The 23,420-nt window shown below is 47.2% G+C and overlaps 1 protein-coding gene across 2 annotated transcripts in view; it reads right to left on the bottom strand.

Annotated features, from left to right (window-relative positions):
- The window catches only part of LOC105287618 (kinesin-like protein CG14535), a 218,458-nt gene that overhangs the window by 94,448 nt on the left and 100,590 nt on the right, over positions 1-23,420 (bottom strand). For both annotated transcript variants that reach the window (XM_026969485.1, XM_026969486.1), the window contains exon 2: positions 15,960-16,149. In XM_026969485.1, the coding sequence (XP_026825286.1) occupies positions 15,960-16,149 (190 nt within the window). The remainder of the gene's footprint in view (positions 1-15,959; positions 16,150-23,420) is intronic.

Raw genomic sequence — 23,420 nt, 5'->3', positions numbered from 1 at the left:
GCGGATATTGCTTTTAGGCGACTCGCTAAATCGAGATTCGCGTCGCACAACGAGATTAGAAGACGGGCAACGACCCGCTCGGTATTTCGAAACTCGCTTTTGTACCTCCGGCACGTTCGGCACCGAGACACGCTTCGGCGCCGTAAGGGTGCTACGGTACATAGCGGGAAAAAGGACGCTGGAAGGAAACCGATGCCGTTACACCGCGTGCACGAGGAGTATCCTTGGCGGCGTAACACGAGGACGAGGCTGGATCGAAGAGTGGGTCCGAAGGGTGGCACCGGTTGCTGAACATTAATCCCGTTCAGCCGGGTTTATCGTGCGCGCGAAGTAAATTGGCAACGGTCGCCGCTAAATACCAGGAATACAGTTTCCATCGACGATCATTCGTACCGCCGTAATCTGCTTCTACAAAGGTCCGGTCTGCTTGAATTCGCCAACGAAACGGGCGTGCACGAATATATCGAGGACCTCTCGCGCCGATCAATTAATTTTACGCGTAATGCATCGCGCACCGTCGAATTTCGCGCGACACCGATCCGTCTATGATAACAAATCCGATACGCCGGCAGCATAGAGACTTCCGACGCGTTTTTTTCGACGACATCAAAGAACACTATGCCTCGAAAAATAACGGAATATCTGAATTCATTGATGAAGTATGCGCGATTAAAAATTAGCGATTAATTTTTTAAAGAGGCGGATGTATTATTATATAGCGAAATTATTCGCGATTTCACGATAGATAAAAACATTTGATTTCGATGTCAGAAGTAATTGAATATTTTTATTCAGTTTACTCGCAGCTCGCACGGCGCCGGAATCAATTCCTCCTCCGCTTTTGATACTGTCGTCGTTAATTCGACTGTCGGCACGATAGTCACGTAAATTTCAGCCTCATATCGGTAATTAACACGTCAACTTTGCTCGCGCGCATCGAGAAATCTTCTCTCTCTCTTTCTCTCTCCCTCGAAAATTATACCAACACGTCGTCGTCGTCGCGATCCGATCGTCCCGTCGCCGCATTTTGTGCGTGTGTCCGTCTACGTGCGTGCGTTTTACGCGCACGATTGCACACGGACGATGTGATGCTACAGATGTGTGCGCGGCAACTGCCGAACGAGGGTCGGAAGGTACACAGTTATTGCATTAACTCATCATTGTCATTTTTATCACGTGCCCACTTGAATCAACAGAAAGCTCCCGCCGGCTGGTGCCCCCTCGCTCGGACCCCCAGCATGTCGTTCCCTCTCGCTCATCCCTGCACCCCCGCGCTCCTCGTCTGTGAAGCTAAAACCCTCTTCCTCTCGCGAGCCCCCAAAAAGCCGTCCTCTCGTTTTCGCGCAACTCTTGAGCCCGTACAATTCGGTACAGGGTTGGGGCATCACCATCACCACCACCCTCGTTCGAACCCGTGTCCCCCTACATTCCCTATGGCGGATTAGCTGCTAACGACTCGTGTTACTCGTTCGCGACGCAATTTTCCCTCCGTTCCGCTGGCCTCCTCCCATCACGCCGCCTCGTCTCGCCGTTCTCTGTTCCTCTGCGTTCGAGCGGGCTCGTTCCGATGGTTTTCACCGGTGGACTATTAATTCTCCGACTGACCCGAACAACATCGTGCTCCACCCCGTAAGTCAGCAGGCGTCTGCAACCCGATGCGCCACGCTCGAAGGATTAATTCGCGGCTACCTCGATCTCCTCTTCCGGCTTTGGGAACTGGTAACGAGATTGACGAGAGATTTCTCTCTGGCCACTGGAAACTTCAATCTCATTTCGGCATTATATTGTCAAAAGTTTCATGGAAATTAATTCTGATTAGTGAATTACGTTAATTTTGATTTGTTCAGTTCGGAACAAACGCTCGTTTAATGGCCGGAACAACGCGAGACGCGCGCTGTAACAAGATCTCCAGTTAGCGAACTATCGCGTGGTTCGGAGTCGAGCACGATCAATTTATTCCCTCGATAGATTCGCGGCACGTAATATGGGATCAAAAGCCGAGGGGGAGGGGGAGGAGGAAACGAAGTTGCGCCGGTGGATTCCAAAGGCAATATTGCAACAGGAACTTACCTATAAACGCATTTCCGTGTACGGTCGATATTGGTACACACGTTTCGCGAGATCGCATCGTCACCGTCGTTATAAACAGATCAGCGGAACTCGATTCCGCCGGTTCCGGTCTCGTATCTCGGCGGCGGCATGCACGAGAGCATCGAGATTGATTTTGTGTATTTCATACGTGTTCCTCGGGGACTCGGCCATCTTTTCGTGGCCAGCACAGCGCCGGTACACCGTAATAAAGTTCTTGCCGAGACTCGCCGGAGCAATATGCGACTCCGTGTTTCCCGTAAAGAGACAAACTCAAAGGGAATGCGGGAGCAGACACGCATGAATCCGGTCGCACATGAATCCTTCAAGGATTCCGGGGCCGGCTCGTGTGAACATCGACAGCATTGTTTATTCAGGATCTCAGTCTCGCGTCTACGGAACAGTGACAGCGATGCTGCATGCGCGGGAATAAATGTCAATAACGCCGATCTCTCTGGGAAAATGCGCGACGTCGACGGGATCGTACGTGAAACGCAGTCTGGAACGGTATCGTGGAGAACACGGCGGAGAACAGAACAGAATTCGTGTACCTATCGCGTTCCATTCAGACTACCGAACGTTGGTCACAAATTTAGTTATGAGGACACGTCGCGAAGGCTGATGCAGGTAGCATCAAAAATTTCCAAGACTTCTCTCACCTCTTTGTATATAATTCAAGCAGCTTCGTTTGAGGCTGCATCAATTGTCGGTTTGGATCCAAAATCCAAATGACGGAGAGATCAAGGTACGTTTATCCGAGAAACACTGTAATATTTCAAACGCCAGCGGCACTCGATAAGAAATCTCCCAGAGTCACTCCATCTCTATCCCTCCAGGGCTCGAATTAACTAGCTCGAATTAAGTTACGCGGATTGATGTCCTCGTATTACAAGTGGGCGGCTACGTCGTGTCTAGGTATCAACGCGATGATGTTTCCGATAGACCCCGCTCGAACACCTGGCGGGCGCGCCGCGGGCCAACGACCCGGGATTAATTACCGTCGTTTGTCCGTCGATTTGTGCCGAAATCAAATCGCAATGATCGCGCGCGCACGCGCGCATTCACCACGTTGGCAACAGCAGCAGTAGCAATCGGAATCGGGGTACATAACGAATGGGCATCGCGAAGTACGGTGACCCGGGGAACCTGCCAGTGGGACCGGCTGCGCGAACCCGTCCACTGCTATTACTAAGCATTGTGTCTGCGGTTCCAGGCGATTTGTACCCTTGCCGTCCATGCGTCAGGGACATTTATTAAACCGGTACTGCTGATTCTCAAGAGAGATCAAAAGAGGGAGAGGGAGAGAGAGAGAGAGAGAGAGAGAGGGAGTGTCGTACGAGCTCTCCTGGGGGTTGCGGGTTATCGAAGGGCCGAGAACCGCCACGGGCGTCGTCGCGATGCTCGTGAACGCTTGACAACCCTCGCGTTCTCAGCAAGTATATAAACTCTATCCAAGAAAATCACTGAATTCTTCAAATAAATTTGTATCTCTCACCAAGAAAGAAAAATTACTATTTAGCACAATCAAGGTACTCTATTATACTCAAATTAACAGAACAAATTATACATTTACAATTTACAAATTTATTTTAGAAAAAGGAAATAAAAATGTAATACAATATATACAGGGTGAGGCACCTAAAACAGGCCACCTGAATATCTCGGCTGTTATTGGTGATAGAAAAAAATGTGTCAGACCAAACTTGCATGGTTTCGAGGGACACATAATTTGTTCTAAATAGTTTTTTATTAGATGGACGCGTAGAGGTCATATGAAGGTCAACTTCGTTTTTTTAAATGGTATGAGATGTTTTTTTACGTATCATCTAATAGAGCGTTTGAAGATGCGCACATTGATCTACGGGTCAAAATCATTCAAGGTCACTGAAGGCCAACTGCAAGGGAAAATAATTTACTTTATATTGCCTAGAGTTCTCTGCTATTGAAAATACCGTAAATTCAGAAATGGAAAAGTTCTAACCCTTAGAAATTTTTTCTTTTCCGAGAAGTTCTGAGTTGATGATATCATGATTTTTTATATTGCCTAGAGTTCTCTGTTATTGAAAATACCGTAAACTCAGAAATGAAAAAGTTCTAGCCCTTAGAAATTTTTTCTTTTCCGAGAAGTTCTGAGTTGATGATATCATTATTTTTTATATTGCTTAGAGTTCTCTGCTATTGAAAATACCGTAAATTCAGAAATGAAAAATTTCTAGCACTTAGAAATTTTAGCCTTCAGTGACCTTGAATGATTTTGACCCGTAGATCAATGTGCGCATCTTCAAACTACTAGATGGTATGTAAAAAAAATATATACCATTTAAAAAAACGAAGTTGACCTTCATATGACCTCTACGCGTCCACCTAATAAAAAATTATTTAGAACAAATTATGTGTCCCTCGAAACCATGCAAGTTTGGTCTGACACATTGTTTTCTATCACCAATAACAGCCGAGATATTCAGGTGGTCTGTTTTAAGTGCCTCACCCTGTATGTGTACCTGCGGGAGTCACAATGGCGCGGCATTTTGCGCGAGTGTCGCGATGCGAAGCTGCAGGCTGGAGGAGAGATTTCTTTCTCACGATGGATGCCTCATCCCAGACGGACCGTCTGCGGTGCGAAACAGCGGAAGCGCCGGACGCGGAGCGGGCGTGTTCGCCGAAATTAAACAGCGTTTCCTCGCTGGTCCGACGGTGCGGGCCCCCAGGAGTGCGGCGCGCACTCCCGTTCCACCGTGTGTCCGCATTTACACCGAGATATTCATCGGCCGAGCAAACAGAAAGTGGGCAGACCGATTCGAGCGGTCGTCCGTGTGCCGAAGGTACACTCTTTCGGATTGCACATGAAGCGGGAGAGGATGGTGGTCAGTGTAAGCGTACACGTTATAAAAGTGTGTGAGGGAGGGAGAGGAAGAAAGCGAAGCGGAAATCTAACGCGGAAACGCAAAGCTGCGCTTCAATTTCCAAGCCGCGCCGATTATCGTCGTCGGATAACGTTGTCAGAATTCATCCCCGCTTATCTACACGCAATTTTTCATCGCCCTGTCATCTACCTATACATGTATGGAAAGAGAGAAAGAACAGACGTTTAATTATTTTCTTTACAGTCTATCTGAAAAAGCTCCAAAAATGCCTCGTTGATCGCGATCGTAAATCTCTCGTTGCAGCAGCGCACACAAAACGTTTCTCGTTTTCCGGAACATTTCTCGGTATACGTTCGCATAAGGGTCCGCGGAATTATGCATTTATGGCACGGTGATGGTACATCCATAAATACTAATTTATCGACATCCCTCGGCTCACTTACGCTAAGCAGACACTAATGGATTCGCTATTTAGCCAAAGTGCCCCGCCGACGTAACTTACGCGCGCATTTAGCTCAAGTTAATCTCGGGACAGCGGAACGGTACCTGGCGGTATATTTAGTAGTAGTACCGATGCTCGTTAAGTCGCTTGGAGCGTGTAATTATGACGGCAGCATTGCCCTTCCCTCGGAAACGAGCATCGTGGGCGCAGTCGATCCCACGGCACAAAGACCGAAGAACTAATACAGCGTCCGGGTCGGAATTTCGGGTCTCTGGGTGCGCGAGATGCGCTCGCAAATAACCGAATTATGTGCAAATATGCACCTATAGCGCATCGATTCGATCGTGCTTTAATGCCGACAGACGTGTTTTCCCCGTCCGCATCGACGCAATCGCGAATCGCGAATTTCCACCGATATCTTCCGAAGAAAATTCGTGGCGTTATCGATGCGTCATACGCCGCAAAGGGAAAACGAGACATAACGTGTTGAATTAATGCGATCGTGAATTTCAACGAATACGTTTCACGCTAATATAACGACATTGCTGTAGTCTAACCGGCGACCTTGTTTACGAACGGTTTAATCAAATGTTGTAATTACGCATAATTTGCATCGAGATATTAACACACGTACGTCCGTGCAGCATCGAGATAATAGTGTCCGTTAACGTGCTCACCGCACCGTGCATTTCCACGATTCTCCGATATTATATTCTCCAGTATCATCCCCCGCAAGAAGATATTTTATTATCGGACGTTTTCCCACGTAACGTCGAGCGGATCTTTTCAGACATGCATGGCAGGCATAAATATTCTGCTCTCGTAATCGGCGATCATGCGTCATCACGTGCAACGATGCAGCAGAATCGATTCGTCGATACCGGGTCAGATGGGCTCGTGCGATAATTATTAATTGGTTTATTCAGCGTGTCGGCCACCCGCGGGAGTACGCGCGGTTTCTCGGGCACTGAATTAAACAGGAATTCATTCCGAAATATTCGTCCCAACAGATTCCGCGCCCAGCGAATGTCGAATGCACACCGGAAAAGACGCTCCTGCTGAAACGCATCACTGATTTTCCACGCGCGGTATTTCTGACGGCGATTCCACAACTTCGTTAAGAATTTATCTCGCAGCGCGGTGTTAAAAATAAAAAAAAAGGAATGGTTATAAGCGCAGCGATAACTAATTTCCGTCGACGGAGTCCGCACGTTCACAGGATGCTATTTCGCGAAGCACGTCGCCCGAGAAACGCTTCTTTTTCACTTTCCGGTCCCTCGCGATCTTTCGCGCTTGATTGATCGAAACGCGAGTTAACCGGATTACTTAAGCAAAAGGAGAATTGGCTCCTGCATCGTCTCATTTATTAAATGCAGGAATGAGGGATATGGCGTTATCAATCTGCCGGCATAATCGAGAGCCTGCACTTGATGGCCTACTAATTGAATGAAGTCATTAGACGAATTATAAATAACGAGTAACAAGATACGGCTGGGTAAAAGAACATTAATCGCTGCGAGTTTCCCTCGCGGTGGGAGCATTCGAAAAAAGCACAAATCGATAAGCACCGGCGGCTAACAACAAAACGGTTTTTCTCGTACTTCCTCTTTGCTGGCAGTTTCCTTCCACTGCTAATTTGATTTTCCCTCTCTATTCAGTTAATGCCCATTCGCTAATTAAACGCCACTAGAAGCGTGTTTGGAACGTTTATAAATCGTAGTATAATCGCATTTAGCGGTCTACCTAAAAATATAACAATCAGATTATCCAAAAGTTTATATAATTAACTTTCCGAAATGAAGCAAAGTAAAAACGGCAAAGAATTTTAACGAAAAATCAAAAAAGGAGTTCACTATTCTAAAAATATAACTATATCCTTCTACTAAATATAGTTTTTATAACAACGAATTTCTTCTTTTCTAAGAAATTTGAATAAAAATATCCAAATCTTTAATAACTAAGGTCTTAAAGTTGACCTCGATCTTATCCAGTACTCGTGAGCCTATCGTAGTCATAAAGTACGTTTAATCGCTCAACTGACGCCGTGGTCTGCGCAGTATACCATCGTAGCCGCTATTCCTTAATTACTGCACGGCAAATCGAAGCAGAAATCCGGATAATTATGCGAGACCGGCCGTCGAGCGCGGTCCGTATTTAGGTGTTCCTCCAGAATAGTCCGCGAGGGACTGGAGGAGTCCCTAAAACCGCACTGACCTCCAATTATCCTGTGGGTACCACGTGGACCACGTGGTCCGGTGGTCCCCATGGACTGTCCGCAAACACTCTTGCCTCGCCCCTTTCTAGCGCCTATATAATGCCCCCCCTAGATTAATTCATTATTAAAATAACCCTATCGGCGAAACCTTGTTATCGCCGCGTATTAGAGTAACGCGCGCGGGAAATGAAATTAGCGTGGACACGGATCGCGCCACGGAGAGGGAACTTTTCATATCGCTGCGAGTAATGAATCTTGGCGCGGAGGACTTAATTTTCTCGCCGCGCGATCTATCCCACGTGCAAACTCGCCGGGTGAGAAACGATATCTGCTACTCCTGCAAGATCGTGATTCTGCCCTGCGAATTTCTTTACTGATAAAATGATGACACGGTTTACTGCTCTTAGCGAATTTTAGTCAAAAAGTATGATTCAAATACATAAAATTGGCGCATCAAGATATTAAGGAATTTCTCTAGTACGACATAAATTCGAAGTTTCTGTTATATTTGAAATCATGTATAGTAAGTAGGGACGTCGACACTTCCGAGCTTCCTTTCAGCAACTCGGGGCGTATCGGGGGTTCGCGAGGGTTAATTTCTAATTTCGTCCCTTTTATCTGCGTCGGAAAAGCATAGTCATCTCGTAAATTTGCAAATACAAGGAGCATCGTCGCGCAATAACGAATTCCGAACTCGATCTCCGTATTTAGTGCGGCGCGCGCGATTGGCCGGGATGCTGCGACGTCCGGCTCTGGGGGCTCCGAGTAAAATCAGAGGTCCTCATTAGGCATTCTAGGGTCAGGAAGGGTGTTCGAGGCGACCGAGTTCCCTTCCGTCTTGCACGTAACGAAGCGGCTGCGACGAGGAGGGAGCCTAAGACCGGACATTTCAATAAAGCTCGGCAGGTTCAAACCGCTGACCGCGACGAGTTCTGGTCAGCAGCTTCCACGGGCAAAATTGCGCATGTCCTTGCGCCAGTACCTCCAGGCAAGGCACGTCCGAATAACGGCGATCGATCGATCCTCGCGTGCGTCCGCGTCATGATAGAAATAAGAGATTCCGTAGAGATTTTCTAATACGTCGCTTATTAAGCTCGCCGTGAGCGCGCCCGCGCGGAATTGATCCTCGTGGTGCTCGTTTCCATCGATAGCCATTATCGGCGAGAGCGAATCGTGCATCCTGATCGTTTACGAACCATCAGGAAACATGCAATAATTTTTCCTGCGTCACTATTATTCACGGCTTATCGCATGTATCGTGACTACTTTGGCGGAATTATGAACAGTTGAGTATACGTGATTAAAAAATATTTGGAGTTTCATAAAAAATTACATTTTACTTTTCGCCCCGGCAATGTATTGGGTTGGCCAAAAAGTAATTGCGTTTTTTTTTATATAAATAAAATTTTTCATGGGAAACAAAAACTTTATTAAACAATATATTGTCCATTTTGTTTGATTATCTTTTGCCATTTTTCAGGCAACTTCATGATTCAGCGCTCAAAAAAGTTCTTATCTTTTTCAGCAAAAAACAATTCCAACAACGATTTGATATCCTCATCAGCAGTAAAGGTTTTACCATTCAAGGCGTTTTGCAAAGAACGAAACAAATGGTAATCTGATGGTGCCAGGTCTGGCGAATATGGTGGATGTGGTAACATCATGGTAACACATCCCATCCAAGCTGCAACAATTTTTCACGAGTGACCAAACTTGTACGTGGTCTAGCGTTATCATGGTGAAACACAACACCTTTGCGATTCACCAATTCTCGACGTTTCTGTTTGATGGCATCATTTAATTTATCCAGTTGACGACAGTATACGTCTGAATTAATGGTTTGATTCCTTGCAAGCAGCTCAAAATACACAATACCTTTAAGTCCCATCAGACTGACAGCATAATATTTCTTTGGTGAATATCTGCTTTTCAAGTGCTTTCAGCAGGTTCATCACGCTTGCTCCACCATCTTTTTCGTATGACGTTGTTGTAGACGATCCATTTTTCGTCGCCTGTTATCATGCGTTTCAAAAGAGAATCGCAGATGTCAATACGCTTAGTGAGATGAATTTCTTTGAGCTCATGTGGTACCGAAATATCGAGCTTACTAATGTATCCAAGTCGTTTTAAATGGTTTTCAACATTCGATTTCGATATGTTAAGATTCTCAGCAATCTCTCGTGTCGTTAAACGCCGATTCGAATCGATCAGTGCCTTTGTTTTGTCATCATCAATTTCGATTGGCCTTCCTGAGCGTGGTGCATCTTTCACATTAAAATCTCCAGATCGAAATTTAGTAAACCAATTTTGACACTGCCGCAGTTTTAAAGCATCTTCGTCATATACATGACATAACTTTTTATGAGCTTGCACAGCGTTTTTCCCTTTTCGGAAGTAATAAAACAAAATATGACGAAAATGTTCTTTTTGATTTTCCATTTTGAAATCGACGGCAAACAAACAATTGTTAACGAAACTGTGTACTTTCTTTTTCTAAAACAAGCTTGAACTGTGAGTTGTTAACCTACATAATGAATTTGCGGTTTAGAATGACGTTAGTTACATTTCAAGACACGTATGTCCATCTATTGGAAAAAAACGCAATTACTTTTTGGCCAACCCAATACTTTAGAAAGATTGTTTCTGGTGTATAAATCACAGAGCAATTTTTAAATCAACTTGCAAGGGCGGAGACCAATATGTTGAAGATGAGAAAGGCCGTGCTTGGATATATGGAATCGAGCTGGAGGAATAATACGCTGCAGTGGGCGGAAATGAAATACATCTTCCGAGCGATCTGAAGGAAAACCTAATCCCGGTTATCTCGGCTAGCCGCACCGAGCACCAACCAAGAACGTTTCTGCCACTGAAGTTCATCACCCGTGATCGCAGTGGCTATCTCGCGATCGAGACAACTCTATTCGCGTGTGTACTGCGATGTACCCGAGTTCGCTATCAGTATAATATTGTAGCTTTGTCGCGTCTCCGGTTGAAATGACACGCCGCGATAGTCCGGGCTCTCCAAATTGGAAGCCGGACAGAGCCGGCCGAAAGTACCGCCAGAAACAGAAACGGCGACGGAGACGCGGGAAAGGAAAGGGGGAGACGGGATTGTGGTGGCTCTCTAAAGTCTCTCTGACGTTCCGGCAAAACGCCGGCGCTCAAACGCGGCCTAGCTTAAGGACCAACCGAGCGGGCGAGCAAGCGAGCGGTCGACTGTAGCAGACGACTCGTCTTCTAAACGAGCGCGAAACCGGGATAAAGCACCCGCTCGCGCGGCCACCATTTTGCACGGACGGCTTTAGCCCTTCTTGTCTCTCTCTCTCTCCCTCTTTCTCCGGTCCCGGTTGGAGGACACTAGATATCCGGACAGACCGCCTCGCGAGACGCGGGTTCTCATGCACACGTTTGTCGGGAAAGCAGTAATTACCGACGGTAAGTTGGAATCTATTTGTGAGGATGGCACGTACACGCGCGCGAAGAAACTGCGAGTTTGTGCCTGTGCCGAGCATCCAGTGTTGCAGCTGACGATGTCCGGAAGGCTTTGGTGATCTTCGAGAAGTTTCTCGTCGAGCGCCAAGAGCAATAGCATAAGAAGCAAATAGCATAATGTTAATTATACGTTGTACAATAGAAATAAGATTGTAAAATGTCAGAAAAGCTATCGAACCAAATTTCGAATAAAGTTGAACAGATCGAAAATTTGTGATCAGTGAAACGCATTAAAAGCTGTATTGTCTAGTCATCGCGTAAAGTTCAGTCTGACTCGCGCGCGAACTCGCTGCCCAGAGTACGCGGAGTTCCTCTTAATTTCCGTGACGAAATTGCCGTGGAAACGGCCGGATAATCGAGAGCTTGAATAAACCGAAATCCGAAGAGTCGACGGCGGATTGCGGGAAAGCCCGTTAATTAATGCGAGTCAAACGCGCTTAGCGCCGAGCGCTTTCACCGGTTTGGCGGGCAAACTTTATTTTCTCCGCTGAAGGATATCTCCTTCGCGGTAGAATGCCTCGCGTGGAAGCGAGGAGGTAAGCGAGAGGAATGGAAAAGCGGACGACTTAGTTCGCCAGGACGAACTTCGTCGCGTAACAATATGGCTGGTCCGCCGCGGAGGAACGGCGCTTTAACCTTCCGCATCCTTCCGCAGTCGCGGTCCCCGTTCCTCCACTTTAATTAGCTCCGCCCGTCGGTAAACAATAAGCCGTTATTTCTGACAAATTAATTCGAAAAACAATTCCCCGGTCTGCTGGCTCGTCGTCGTCGTCGTCGTCGTCGTCGTCGTCGTCGTCGCCGCCGGCTTTTATCCCGCTGGGGATGCGCGTCTCAAAACGTAACGAGCATCCCTTTCATGTAATACTATACTGTGCCCCACGCTTCGTCAGAATTCCTGAGACCCGACCACGTTAAGCTCCCTCAGGATCCTCTTCCTGAACCGTCACCCCGGCCGCAAGAAAATCAGACATACGTCGTCGTCGAAGTTCGGAAACGTCGCACGGCGATCTCGTAAAATATCGAGCGATCTCTGAATTTTTACTTTGCGAATGAACCTTGTGACTTGCTCGTAATTGGAAGAAGGAGAATAAAGAAAGAGTCTGAGCGACCTCGTGGCTTTCTATTGGGTTGTAAAATATATTCGTTCCGTTTCTTTAGTGTTTTTAATAAGGAATATATGTTACAATCTAATATTTATATAATAATATCAACTTAGTACGATTTATATCAATATGAAATTAATATCGATATATTTATTATCAGCGACGTATCCTACGAAATACAAAAACGTATGATTCATAAGCGAGTCAATCGAAATAAAAAGAGTTCTCTCAAGTTTTGAATAAAATATGCCCTTAATTATGTTTCGCACCAGCACTTCGTCAGGATAGATTCCAAGTTTATAAAGACGCTGCTGGAGTTTGACGCGGACATTACCGGACGTCCCGTATAACTCGATCATAATTAAGCACCACGGGGAAATTTGCTCTTCATCATATCGCGTCCTCTTTTCCGCGCGCGCGCTTGCACTCGTCGCGCCAGGAGATACGGACGGTTATGTTCAGACCGGCCAAATCATTCTCGCCGTCGTCGCCGCGTGATCCTCATCGTTATCCCGCGCGCAAATATTTAAGCATATCGCGTCTGTACACTCCGGAGATTACACGGGGAGCTTCGGTTCGTTTCGTCCGACTTCATCTTCATCAACACACTGATCAAATCTAACGCCCCGACCTGCCACGCGAACTTGACCCAACACCACTCGCGCGCGGTGCACATTTAAACAATTTATGACTTGTCGTAATGCAGTAAGATCGACAATCGTGCGAATCAACGAATATATGCAATCGAAAGATTTTTAAAGAGCTAATTTTTCGTAGCTTCTACAACAAATGCTATGACAATATACGCGATGTCACTTCCGGGACTCGCCAGAAAGAGGAATTTTCTTAAGATTTCCGCGACTTTTGTAAATGGCGAGTTTTGCAGGAGGAATATAGTTTATTTTTTTATCGCCTAGAAATCCTGAAGATGTATATGCATCATGCTACCAACATAGAGTCTGCGAATGCCATGGAAAGTCGAGAGATCTATCGAGTAGTCCGATCCGCTCCGCCCAATTTCTACCTTCTCCATCTCGATTCACGTTTCGAGCGCGTTTGGCGAACTTGGGACCGCTTCCGAGGGCTCCCGTTGCGGATATCCAGTTTGATAGTTTAAACCGGATATTCGACGCCCGCACCCCTCTTCCCGTTCTAATTCTCCGTCTCGCTTCTGCCGACTGGCTCCAACGGCGAACGGAGAATGGAAACAGCGACGAAGGGGCTGTTGTAGTCTCGGGGGCGCGCCGGAGTGGAGGCATCCCGGCGGCTTATAGCGGCGCGAGACGCTCATCTGCATTTCAAATCGCACGGCCGCACGAAGATTTGTACGTACGCACGCCTTTCCGCGGATCCGAATGCGTCGTCCAGGAGCGGTCTCGCGCGCGCGATCGTGTGCAACGTGATTATTAAATTAGAGAAATCAGTGGATAAACGCGAGAGTGGATATACGTATCGCGTTGATTTCGCATCAAGTTATCGGTCGTGAGTTTCATTCCGATCACAATAATTGCGCCAACGCAATTTGATATGCGCGTTTATATGTGCTCATCGAGCCGCTGAATTAATATATTGGGTTGGCCAAAAAGTAATTGCGTTTTTTTTTATATAAATAAAATTTTTCATGGGAAACAAAAACTTTATTAAACAATATATTGTCCATTTTGTTTGATTATCTTTTGCCATTTTTCAGGCAACTTCATGATTCCGCGCTCAAAAAAGTTCTTATCTTTTTCAGCAAAAAACAATTCCAACAACGATTTCATATCCTCATCAGCAGTAAAGGTTTTACCATTCAAGGCGTTTTGCAAAGAACGAAACAAATGGTAATCTGATGGTGCCAGGTCTGGCGAATATGGTGGATGTGGTAACATCATGGTAACACACCCCATCCAAGCTGCAACAATTTTTCACGAGTGACCAAACTTGTACGTGGTCTAGCGTTATCATGGTGAAACAACACCTTTGCGATTCACCAATTCTCGACGTTTCTGTTTGATGGCATCATTTAATTTATCCAGTTGACGACAGTATACGTCTGAATTAATGGTTTGATTCCTTGCAAGCAGCTCAAAATACACAATACCTTTAAGTCCACCAGACTGACAGCATAATCTTTCTTTGGTGAATATCTGCTTTTCAAGTGCTTTCAGCAGGTTCATCACGCTTGCTCCACCATCTTTTTCGTATGACGTTGTTGTAGACGATCCATTTTTCGTCGCCTGTTATCATACGTTTCAAAAGAGAATCGCAGGTGTCAATACGCTTAGTGAGATGAATTTCTTTGAGCTCATGTGGTACCGAAATATCGAGTTTACTAATGTATCCAAGTCGTTTTAAATGGTTTTCAACATTCGATTTCGATATGTTAAGATTCTCAGCAATCTCTCGTGTCGTTAAACGCCGATTGGAATCGATCAGTGCCTTTGTTTTGTCATCATCAATTTCGATTGGCCTTCCTGAGCGTGGTGCATCTTTCACATTAAAATCTCCAGATCGAAATTTAGTAAACCAATTTTGACACTGCCGCAGTTTTAAAGCATCTTCGCCATATACATGACATAACTTTTTATGAGCTTGCACAGCGTTTTTCCCTTTTCGGAAGTAATAAAACAAAATATGAGGAAAATGTTCTTTTTGATTTTCCATTTTGAAATCGACGGCAAACAAACAATTGTTAACGAAACTGTGTACTTTCTTTTTCTAAAACAAGCTTGAACTGTGAGTTGTTAACCTACATAATGAATTTGCGGTTTAGAATGACGTTAGTTACATTTCAAGACACGTATGTCCATCTATTGGAAAAAAACGCAATTACTTTTTGGCCAACCCAATATTATGAAATACGTCCTGCGAATTATTTGCAAAAAATGTTTTCTCCATCATCAGTCGTGTTCAAAATCAAGAATTGCAATCATCTAGAAGCAAAAGAAAACATCAGAATGCATTCTTGATTAACATCATTCACGCATACGGATCCGCGACGTTCATTTCTGCTCCTGCGTTGCGTGCACGCTCGCGTGTACCAAAGACGCGTCGCTCGTGCATGCCGCGGCTGTTTTCATCCGCATACGAGAGGTTGGCGTGCACGTAAGACGGATATCCCGCGTTCTTCCACCCCCGTGGCGGAATTGGGCGGCCGCGGATTTACGGTAAGCGCCGCGCAAACGAAACGAACGGAAGTCGACCGTGCTTCCGGATCAGACGGCTAGGCGGAGGCCCGCTGCGGGTTCTTCTGTCCCGATTAAACTGCGCGGAAATCCTATCGAGGAAGAACAGACGCCGTTACCTATGCGAGAACGCGTTCGCGTCAGGTTCACGTGATTGATTAATTCGAACGGAAGTGGCCTCCTCTACAATCGCAAGGAAGCGAATTTGTTTTATCCGTTCATCAGGAGAAATAATTAATTCCATTCAGGTTTCCTTTTTATGGATCTGGAAATCGATAAATAACGTCGCGTCAGTTTTCCAGAAAAACTTTTTTGCGGTTTACGCACTTGATTCTAAAGTCGCGTCTATTTTACATGCATCGAGTCCTGGTCTCATGTTATCAAAAGTGTCTTATAAAATTTCGTGAGCCTCTCAAGCAATTTTATAAGACGCAAGGTTAACGTCCAGACGTGGTATGTCTATATAGATTCCATCGTGGTCGTGATGGGAACGATCGGCCGGTATAAATTCATAGGTCGGGTATTTTCCGAAGTGAACGAGCGAAACTTCGTCGCCTGCGGCCCGAGGCAGCGATATCGATAGCTTACCTTGCCGACCCCCGTGAGCTCCTTTACGCCTATCCTCCTGAGTAGGGCGGGTGGTGCCGGAGGTGGTGACTTGAGAAGGAGCGCCGCGTATCCATTGGGAAAAATGGGCAGCTCGTCAGGTCCGATGTTCTCGTCGCCGGAGCGTCGTCTCCGATGCGGACTCGACGACAGATTCAATTTCTGCGCTGCCCTGCTGACACAAGAACCAACATCACGATTACATTATTATTAGCACTTGCCACAGAATTGCATAATTACGTTTATAATATAATTATATAATTAATTACGTTAATATAATTAATTACGTTTTGCCTCGTGTTTCCTTGAATTTATTATATTTCATCGCATTATAATATTTTATCACATGATATGTAAAACGTGTATCAGTAAAGTGGAATATTACTCGCGTCTCAAATTTCATCGTCGGATCCGTGCGGACGTATCAAGCGACGCGACGCCTATAAGCGGCCAAACACTCGAGCCTCTCTCGAGGATCCAGCAGGCTCGCTCTCGTCTCCGTTTTCGTGAGCGATGCCTATCTCGGTTAGACGAGGTGGTTGGCCGTACCTGCGAAAGGGTCGCCCTATACCGGAAGGTATGTGTCTCGTGGGCGACTGGGTGACATACTCCGCGGGGTGGGCCCGGTAATCAGCGAAGGTAATGTGCCGGAACCTCATGGAACGTCGTGCGGGGTGCGCGGTGAGGTAGCCGCGTTTAAAGGGGGTGCGCGCTGTGGCGGTACCCGACGTCGGCGTCAGTTTTGGCGGCGACGAAGGCGTCGGAGGGAGCGAGGGAAGTTACGGAGGGTGGTTGCCCTAACTTCTCTCCGCCCCTCGTGGGCCTCGTTAACCCACGCTCTGTGAAATTGGAAATACCAGCGACCTCTCGGGCGCGCGCGCCTCGTTCGCCCCCGAGAGGTCGACACCGCGGTTCAACCCCCGTCGACCCCTCGCGTTCCCGCGCGTCGCCGGGTTCGGGTGTCATAAAAAATGGAAAGGGGACGGGTTATCGCCGCGGGGTTGCAGTCGCTTCGCGCCGGCCGCACTGTTCGTCCGTCTGTCCGTCCGTCTGGTCGTTCGTCCGTCCGTTCGTTCGTTCGTTCATCAAGTGAATCACGTCGTTCGCTGCTCTTTCGCGCGAGCAGGTGCGAGCGAGCGGCCCGTGAAACGACTTGTACGAGGATTGCGACGTGTGTCCGTCGACGATTTCTTTAATAGATTTTGGGTCGAGAAAAAGAGGGAGGCAAAGGGAGAAAAGGTGGATGACTTTATCACGCCACTCTAAGCTGGTCCCTTGAAGCACACGGTGAAATAATAGGGTAATTTCCGGACAGACGACCATAGTTTTTGAGATAGATGGCTACAGTAAAAAGGTTCATATAACGCTCACTAGAGCAGCGGCTCTCAAAACTTTTACGCCGGGGAGAGCTGCGTTTCTCGCGGGGAACGGGAGAGCAACGTAACAATTCTCTTCCGGTAACGAATTCAAAGCAGATGCGGTATCAACCCCCGAAGCGATTACATAATAAAAGGTAGTCCGCTATGGGTACCTGCGGAGCGGAATAAAATCTCCGATATCCGAATTCCTTGCAATGAAAACTGCGGAGCGTAACAGACGATTGAAAAATTAATTGCTGAGTAGATTAGAGTTAGGAGAAAATTTCCACGAAGCATATCGGTACGTGAAAACGCGCCGCTTCAAAGTTAATTATGAAACCAGTCAAAATTCGTCAATTCTGTCTCAACCGGGATCGACGCGCGCCGAACGCAGCACGAGCTGCCGGAAACCATGTAAAACCTTTAAGGCAATTAGGGCACCCGGCGAAATATTGCGCGCGAAAGCTTTCGGCTGTTTTTTGTTCCGGTGCAACGACGCTGAACTGGTGTAACGCGGGCACGAGCGAGCGAGCGAGCGTGCGAACAGTCTCGTCGCAGCCGCCGTTACATCCGTCGACACGCGGCATGTTTTGCTGGGCCGCTCAAAAGGGTTGTTTTCGCGCACTATCAACGCTATTGCGCGCAATAAACGGCATGCGACAGAGAGAAAAAAGCGAGCGGGTGAGCCGCGAGAACGGCCGGCCGACGTGGCCGTTTTTAACGAGCGAGAACTGCCCGAGAGACCGCGGGGGGTTGGTGCTCTCCTCCTGCATTCACCCCGTCGGAACTTTATGCGCTTTTTCTGCGCTTCGGGCGAGCGCAGCCTCGCGGAACACCACGGTAGCCCCGGCGAGTTTTATGCTTGCTTTAATTATTTACAGTCAGCTTTTCTGAGAGACCAAGTGGAGAAGAGAAGGCGGGGTGCGCGCGCGGGTATCAAGTTTATGGAGCGGAACTTCGACGAGCAAATTACGCCCTGAACTTCGGGGGAAGAGGACCGCGCTTTCGGGGTTTTATCGATGCCCCGGGACAATGCAGATTTCTTTTCGATTTTTCCTTCATGGCCGCCGTAACGATGCTGGCCACGCGCCAAAGGGACAATTGCGTCAATGCGTCTTCCGTCTGTCTCATCGGCGATTATGCGGACGTTCCTGCTGCTCCTCTCAAACGTCTGCCGGAGTCACTGCGGGTGAAAATAATGCCGAAACGTTACTGCGAACTCTTTCTCCGACTTGATGTAGCACGCGTCATGAAACACGACGGATACCGGTGAGATATTTCTGTAATTAATGCAGACGTAATTAAGCAGTCTGCCTCATTAGCGACGCAGGAGCTTTCCAGCGAATTGTATTTCCTCAACAGTAACGCGATGATCCAAATTCAACGCGGAGGAGAGCGAACGCACGCACGCGGAAAAACAACTGGAAATTTGATAATTCGCGCGTCACTTAAAGCGCTTGTGTTGTTACATTAAAATTATTTGCGAAACAAGTGGTATCCAGAGGTACATTTGCGCGAAAGGAGGAACATATATTTTACCTGACCACGTGCGTTACATGTCTAATGCTAACAAAAAAATACGTTTGCATGCAATTATCTCATTAAATTAACATTCAACATTTGAAACTATAATATTAACGTGTAGAAGTATGTATGAACAATGTACGTTTAATGGAATTTTAACTTCATCGTGTAACGAGCCACTTGAACTCGCGAGTTGGCAGATGGAAACAGAGTTTACAATTTATAAATGTGTTGCTAAATGGGAACAAACATTAATTTTCCGCAAGTCCGCGCTGAGATCGTAAAATCTGATATATTCCACGACTGTTACGAGGGCAAGATAAAAATACAATGCGGCGTTTCACTGCGAGCCGATGGCAGTCGTAAGATTACGCAAAGCCGATGGGAAACGCCCATTCTGGAGAGAGAGAAAGTGATGTATCTTCCACCTCGCAATATGTGCCTTGGAGAATCCAAAACAGAACGTGAAAGGATGCGTTGGTAGACGCAGGTGCGTGTCACAAGAGCACAATCTATTTCATCAATCAGGAGGAACAGATGCGTACGGGGTCTCATACATGTATTCAAAACTTCCAATGAAATATCGCCGAAATCCCCACGTATCCGCCCCCATCGTCATTGACGTTTAATATCTTAAAAGCGGGGCATAAAATGCCGATACGTGGAATATTAAACTGCACGCCGCGGAAATACGACTTGCGCAACGGCGCGATTTGTACGCGCGCGCAGAGAAAAGGGGACTAAAATCGAACCGCGTGACTCTCGTGCCGCTTCCAGAGCGAAATGCGCACTTGCAAAAATACACGCGTTTCGCGCTACAAAATGATGCAAAAGTGCATTACGTTCCGACGCAGTTAACTCCCGTCAAAATTCTGCTCTCATTAATCCCCACCGTCACTTCTCGCTCAATTGTCATTCGTGTCTCTCTACCTGTCGCTCGGCCTCGCGCGGAGCGCGCGTTTCGCGAAATGACTAATTTTCCAGCCGTATTACCGATTTTCCCAGCAGAGATTTCGATGCGTCGGACATTCGTTATCCGGCAGCGCACTTCGTCGGGAAATCGTAAATTTTTTTGCGGCGCGCTTTTTTTATAGTAAAAGTATCGCAAATAAACCCGGACGAGATAGATGAGGGGGACTGCTCGTAATTCGCGCGAAAATTACGCGCTTAATTCGCGATGTTATTTACGAGCGAGCGGACACTTGCCGACCATCGCCGGCGTCGGGGAGGCAGCCGGGGCGGAAAAGCCGCCGAGGTACGCCACCCTTCTTGGCAATCCGCCACGTATCTCGGCTTAATCAAGGAAATTATGGCGCGAAACGCTCTAAATGTCCGGTCCCATTACCGAGGTCGCATATCTCGCGCCGCGACACGTCCGATATCGGCCATGGCCACGTGAATTTAAAAACTTTCGAGGGTGCCGCGAGTGACGAGATTTTACGAGCACGCGGCGCGACCCGGGGCCAACCACGGAGAATTTTATAGGCGGCGGATTAATTAAACAAGCCACAAGAGCGGTGCATGCCGCGATCGAGCTTTTTCCGCCCGACAAGACTAAAACCGCGAATGAACCCCCGAGGGTCGAGCATAGACGATAACGTCGAGACCGCCGAGCAACCGCGTGTATCATCATGCTGGTCTTGCTGTTCACGAGGAACAGAACACATATACAAATGTACGAAACGAGGAGAAGCATGTTTCATTGAAATTGTGAGAAATTCTGCAAAGTTTAATCATTTTATTCGCATGTGCCAGTACGAAACGTTGCACGACAGTTTACGGGTAGTTTTAGTTCCGTCGTAATTTTAATATTCATCGAACTACCTTCCGCGAAGGAAAATTCTCCGAGAGAATAAAATGTTCATAAAGCTCGCCCTTATCGATTCTTTAATTAATATCATATTCTTTTTAAATTTTTTATTATGGTTATCGGCGATAGTCGTGCTGATCGAGCTTTATCGACGATATCTCGCGTTGCCTCTTGCAAGAGGCAGCGGATAGGTTTTGATAACCGCGCATAACGTTGAAAGTTATATAAGATTCACCGAGCCACGACAAATTATTTGTCGAGACTGGTGACAAATGAAATTTCTTCTGGACGGATTAAATTTGCATCCTCATTAACCGCTTTTCCTGCCTGCGGAAAGTTACAAAGCCCCTTCGCGCACCTTCCTCGTTCTGTAAACACCTTAATGGACACCCGGTGAAAAATATCTAATGCTTTTACGCTCGCGGAATACTCGCGGAAAAAGTTTCCGCGCTCGCGACGGATTCGCGTCGCGACTATCAGTGACGGCGTGGTCTGACGTTATCACAGCCAGCGCAGTCTACGATATTTCATACGGTATTTCATACTGTCGGGGGATAATTGTAGTTGAAATGCGGCTCTCCCTACCCGTTGCAACCGATATCAGTAATCGCATTATTACGTATATGTATATGTATACATTTTATATATGTCGCGTGTGTGTGCCTGCGTGCGAATCCGGCTTCCGACCTATTACTAGCGAAGTATTATCGCCCGAAAAGTTAAGCCTCTTACACGCTACCTCTACGATCTATAAATTTTACATCGCTCCCGCTTATGAAACGTGCGCGCGGCTTTTGCGCTGGACTTTCCTCGCGGCAATCCGTAGCACAGCGAAATAATACACTCGAGTACCGTGTCATTAAGAATTCCACGTTGCGGCTAAATATCTGGTGCGCGCCAGATGAAACGACGTTCTCTTCTGCACGGATTTAGGATACGCATAACAAAATCATGGAAAAAAATGTGCGACGCGTATAAACCTGAAAAGTCGTTCTCAGTTTTTCGAAAAATCCGTAAATCTCCATTCTGTATAAATACTGGGATCCGATTAATGTCTCTTGAAAAGGTATTCCTGAGAAAGATCGCACGTTTCCTCGCCAATAATTTCCTCTGTTTTCTCTTTCCTCCCCTCTGATTATCTCTTCCGCTCTCCTCTGAAACTCTCCTTTTGCGGTCGTGCGGTACGTCACTCTCGGTGCGACAAATGTTTGAATAATTCTCCCGGGTGCGCGCACACTTGAGATCGTGACCCATTGCGCGATCGAGCCCCCCGCGGGTACGGAGGATGGGAACGAGCTGCGCGTAACCGCTCCATAAATTACGTAACAGCCCGTCCTAGTCTCTTTTTACTTCGCACCGGCGTACCCCGAAGTGCCGCAGTGGCTCGGCAAACTCCCGTTTGCAGTCGTCGTGGTCGCGTAGTTCCTTCCTTCCTTGGTCCCCCGCGTCGTCCCGTCCCGTCTCACCACCGGGACTCCGTCACGCACCTTTCTCCATTTGGTTGCCCGGAAACGGAAAGAAAACACCGACGGGATCCCGCCGGGATGGATGGAGAGCACATTCGAGAGGACGTCGCCGCTCTCACCAGGACTCTCCCTCTCTTTGTACCCCTCCTGCGGATAAACCGCGTCCCGGCGCGTTCGCCTCCACGTCGAAACGACAAATTCCGTCCGCACTCCCGTCCCCCCCACCCCGTCTCCCAATTGAATCGCCATAATCGATCCGTGAAAAATCCCGACCGCGTATTCATCGGCCTCTCGCATTACCTTCGCTCTCTCCGTATTTTTCTTAGCCCGAACCCGGTCTCGCGCCACGACCGCGGCGAGATAATCAAGAGTGCATTTGCTTTAATCCTTACCAGTCCTCTCCGCTGTCCTCTAGGCCGCCTTCTCGTACTCCTCGCTCGTCCATTTTTCAGGCGCGGAATCGATAATCTCGCGTTCCTCATTTTTCAACGGATAAAGAGAGCTTGTCTGTCAATAAAATCGCGCTGGTTCCGCGTGGCAATCCGATCGAGCGTGATGGTAAACGCGAAATAAATATAAAACCACAAAATACTCCACTCCGCGCTTCGCGTTTCTCATATTATCACCTTCATTATCTCATCGATATTCATCAAACGAGCGCGATCGTGCATTCTTGTTTTAGCGAAAGCGGTTGGTTCACTCGCGAGTGAAATTACTTATTCGTTACGCCGCGAGACGCTAAATTTGATACACGATCCCTTGGGATTTTTCACTCCAGAATCCCGCTACCAAGCGAGTGAGCGAGCAAGTAGCCGGCGGCAGTGTATGGCCGATCTCATATTCCGAGGGAATATTTCCGCAAGAAAGTACGCACTCGTAAACGAGAGTTTATACTTGTATAAAAAAAGGCCATCGGCGATAACTCGTGGTGTACCTCGTCTGTGGATAAGCAAACTTCCTCGCATAGGATACTCGACGAGTCGATCTTCTTTTTTTTTGCCGAGTACGTGCAGCGGCATGGCAGTAAATTCACAGTTATGAGCATCCATGAAAGTATCGCGCCTACGAGAGAGGTTCGTTTAACTTACATCGATGTACGTGCACGGCTCCCGCATCGTAAATCATATGGGACATCATCGCGAAAGAAGGGAGCAGCTTTCTGAGAGCTCCGCGATCGAAAGAAAGCCCGGATGTCTCAGCTGATCGATGCTGCGAACTCTGATTGAATCGCTGCCGCCGTTTGTTCGTGCATAACGAATCAGCTGTTACGGACAATAGCTTGTAT

Source organism: Ooceraea biroi, chromosome 5 (assembly GCF_003672135.1).
Source record: "Ooceraea biroi isolate clonal line C1 chromosome 5, Obir_v5.4, whole genome shotgun sequence".
Taxonomy (NCBI): Eukaryota; Metazoa; Arthropoda; class Insecta; order Hymenoptera; family Formicidae; genus Ooceraea; species Ooceraea biroi.
Note: the sequence above shows the minus strand (reverse complement) of the source record. Positions and strands in the feature narration are given on the sequence as shown.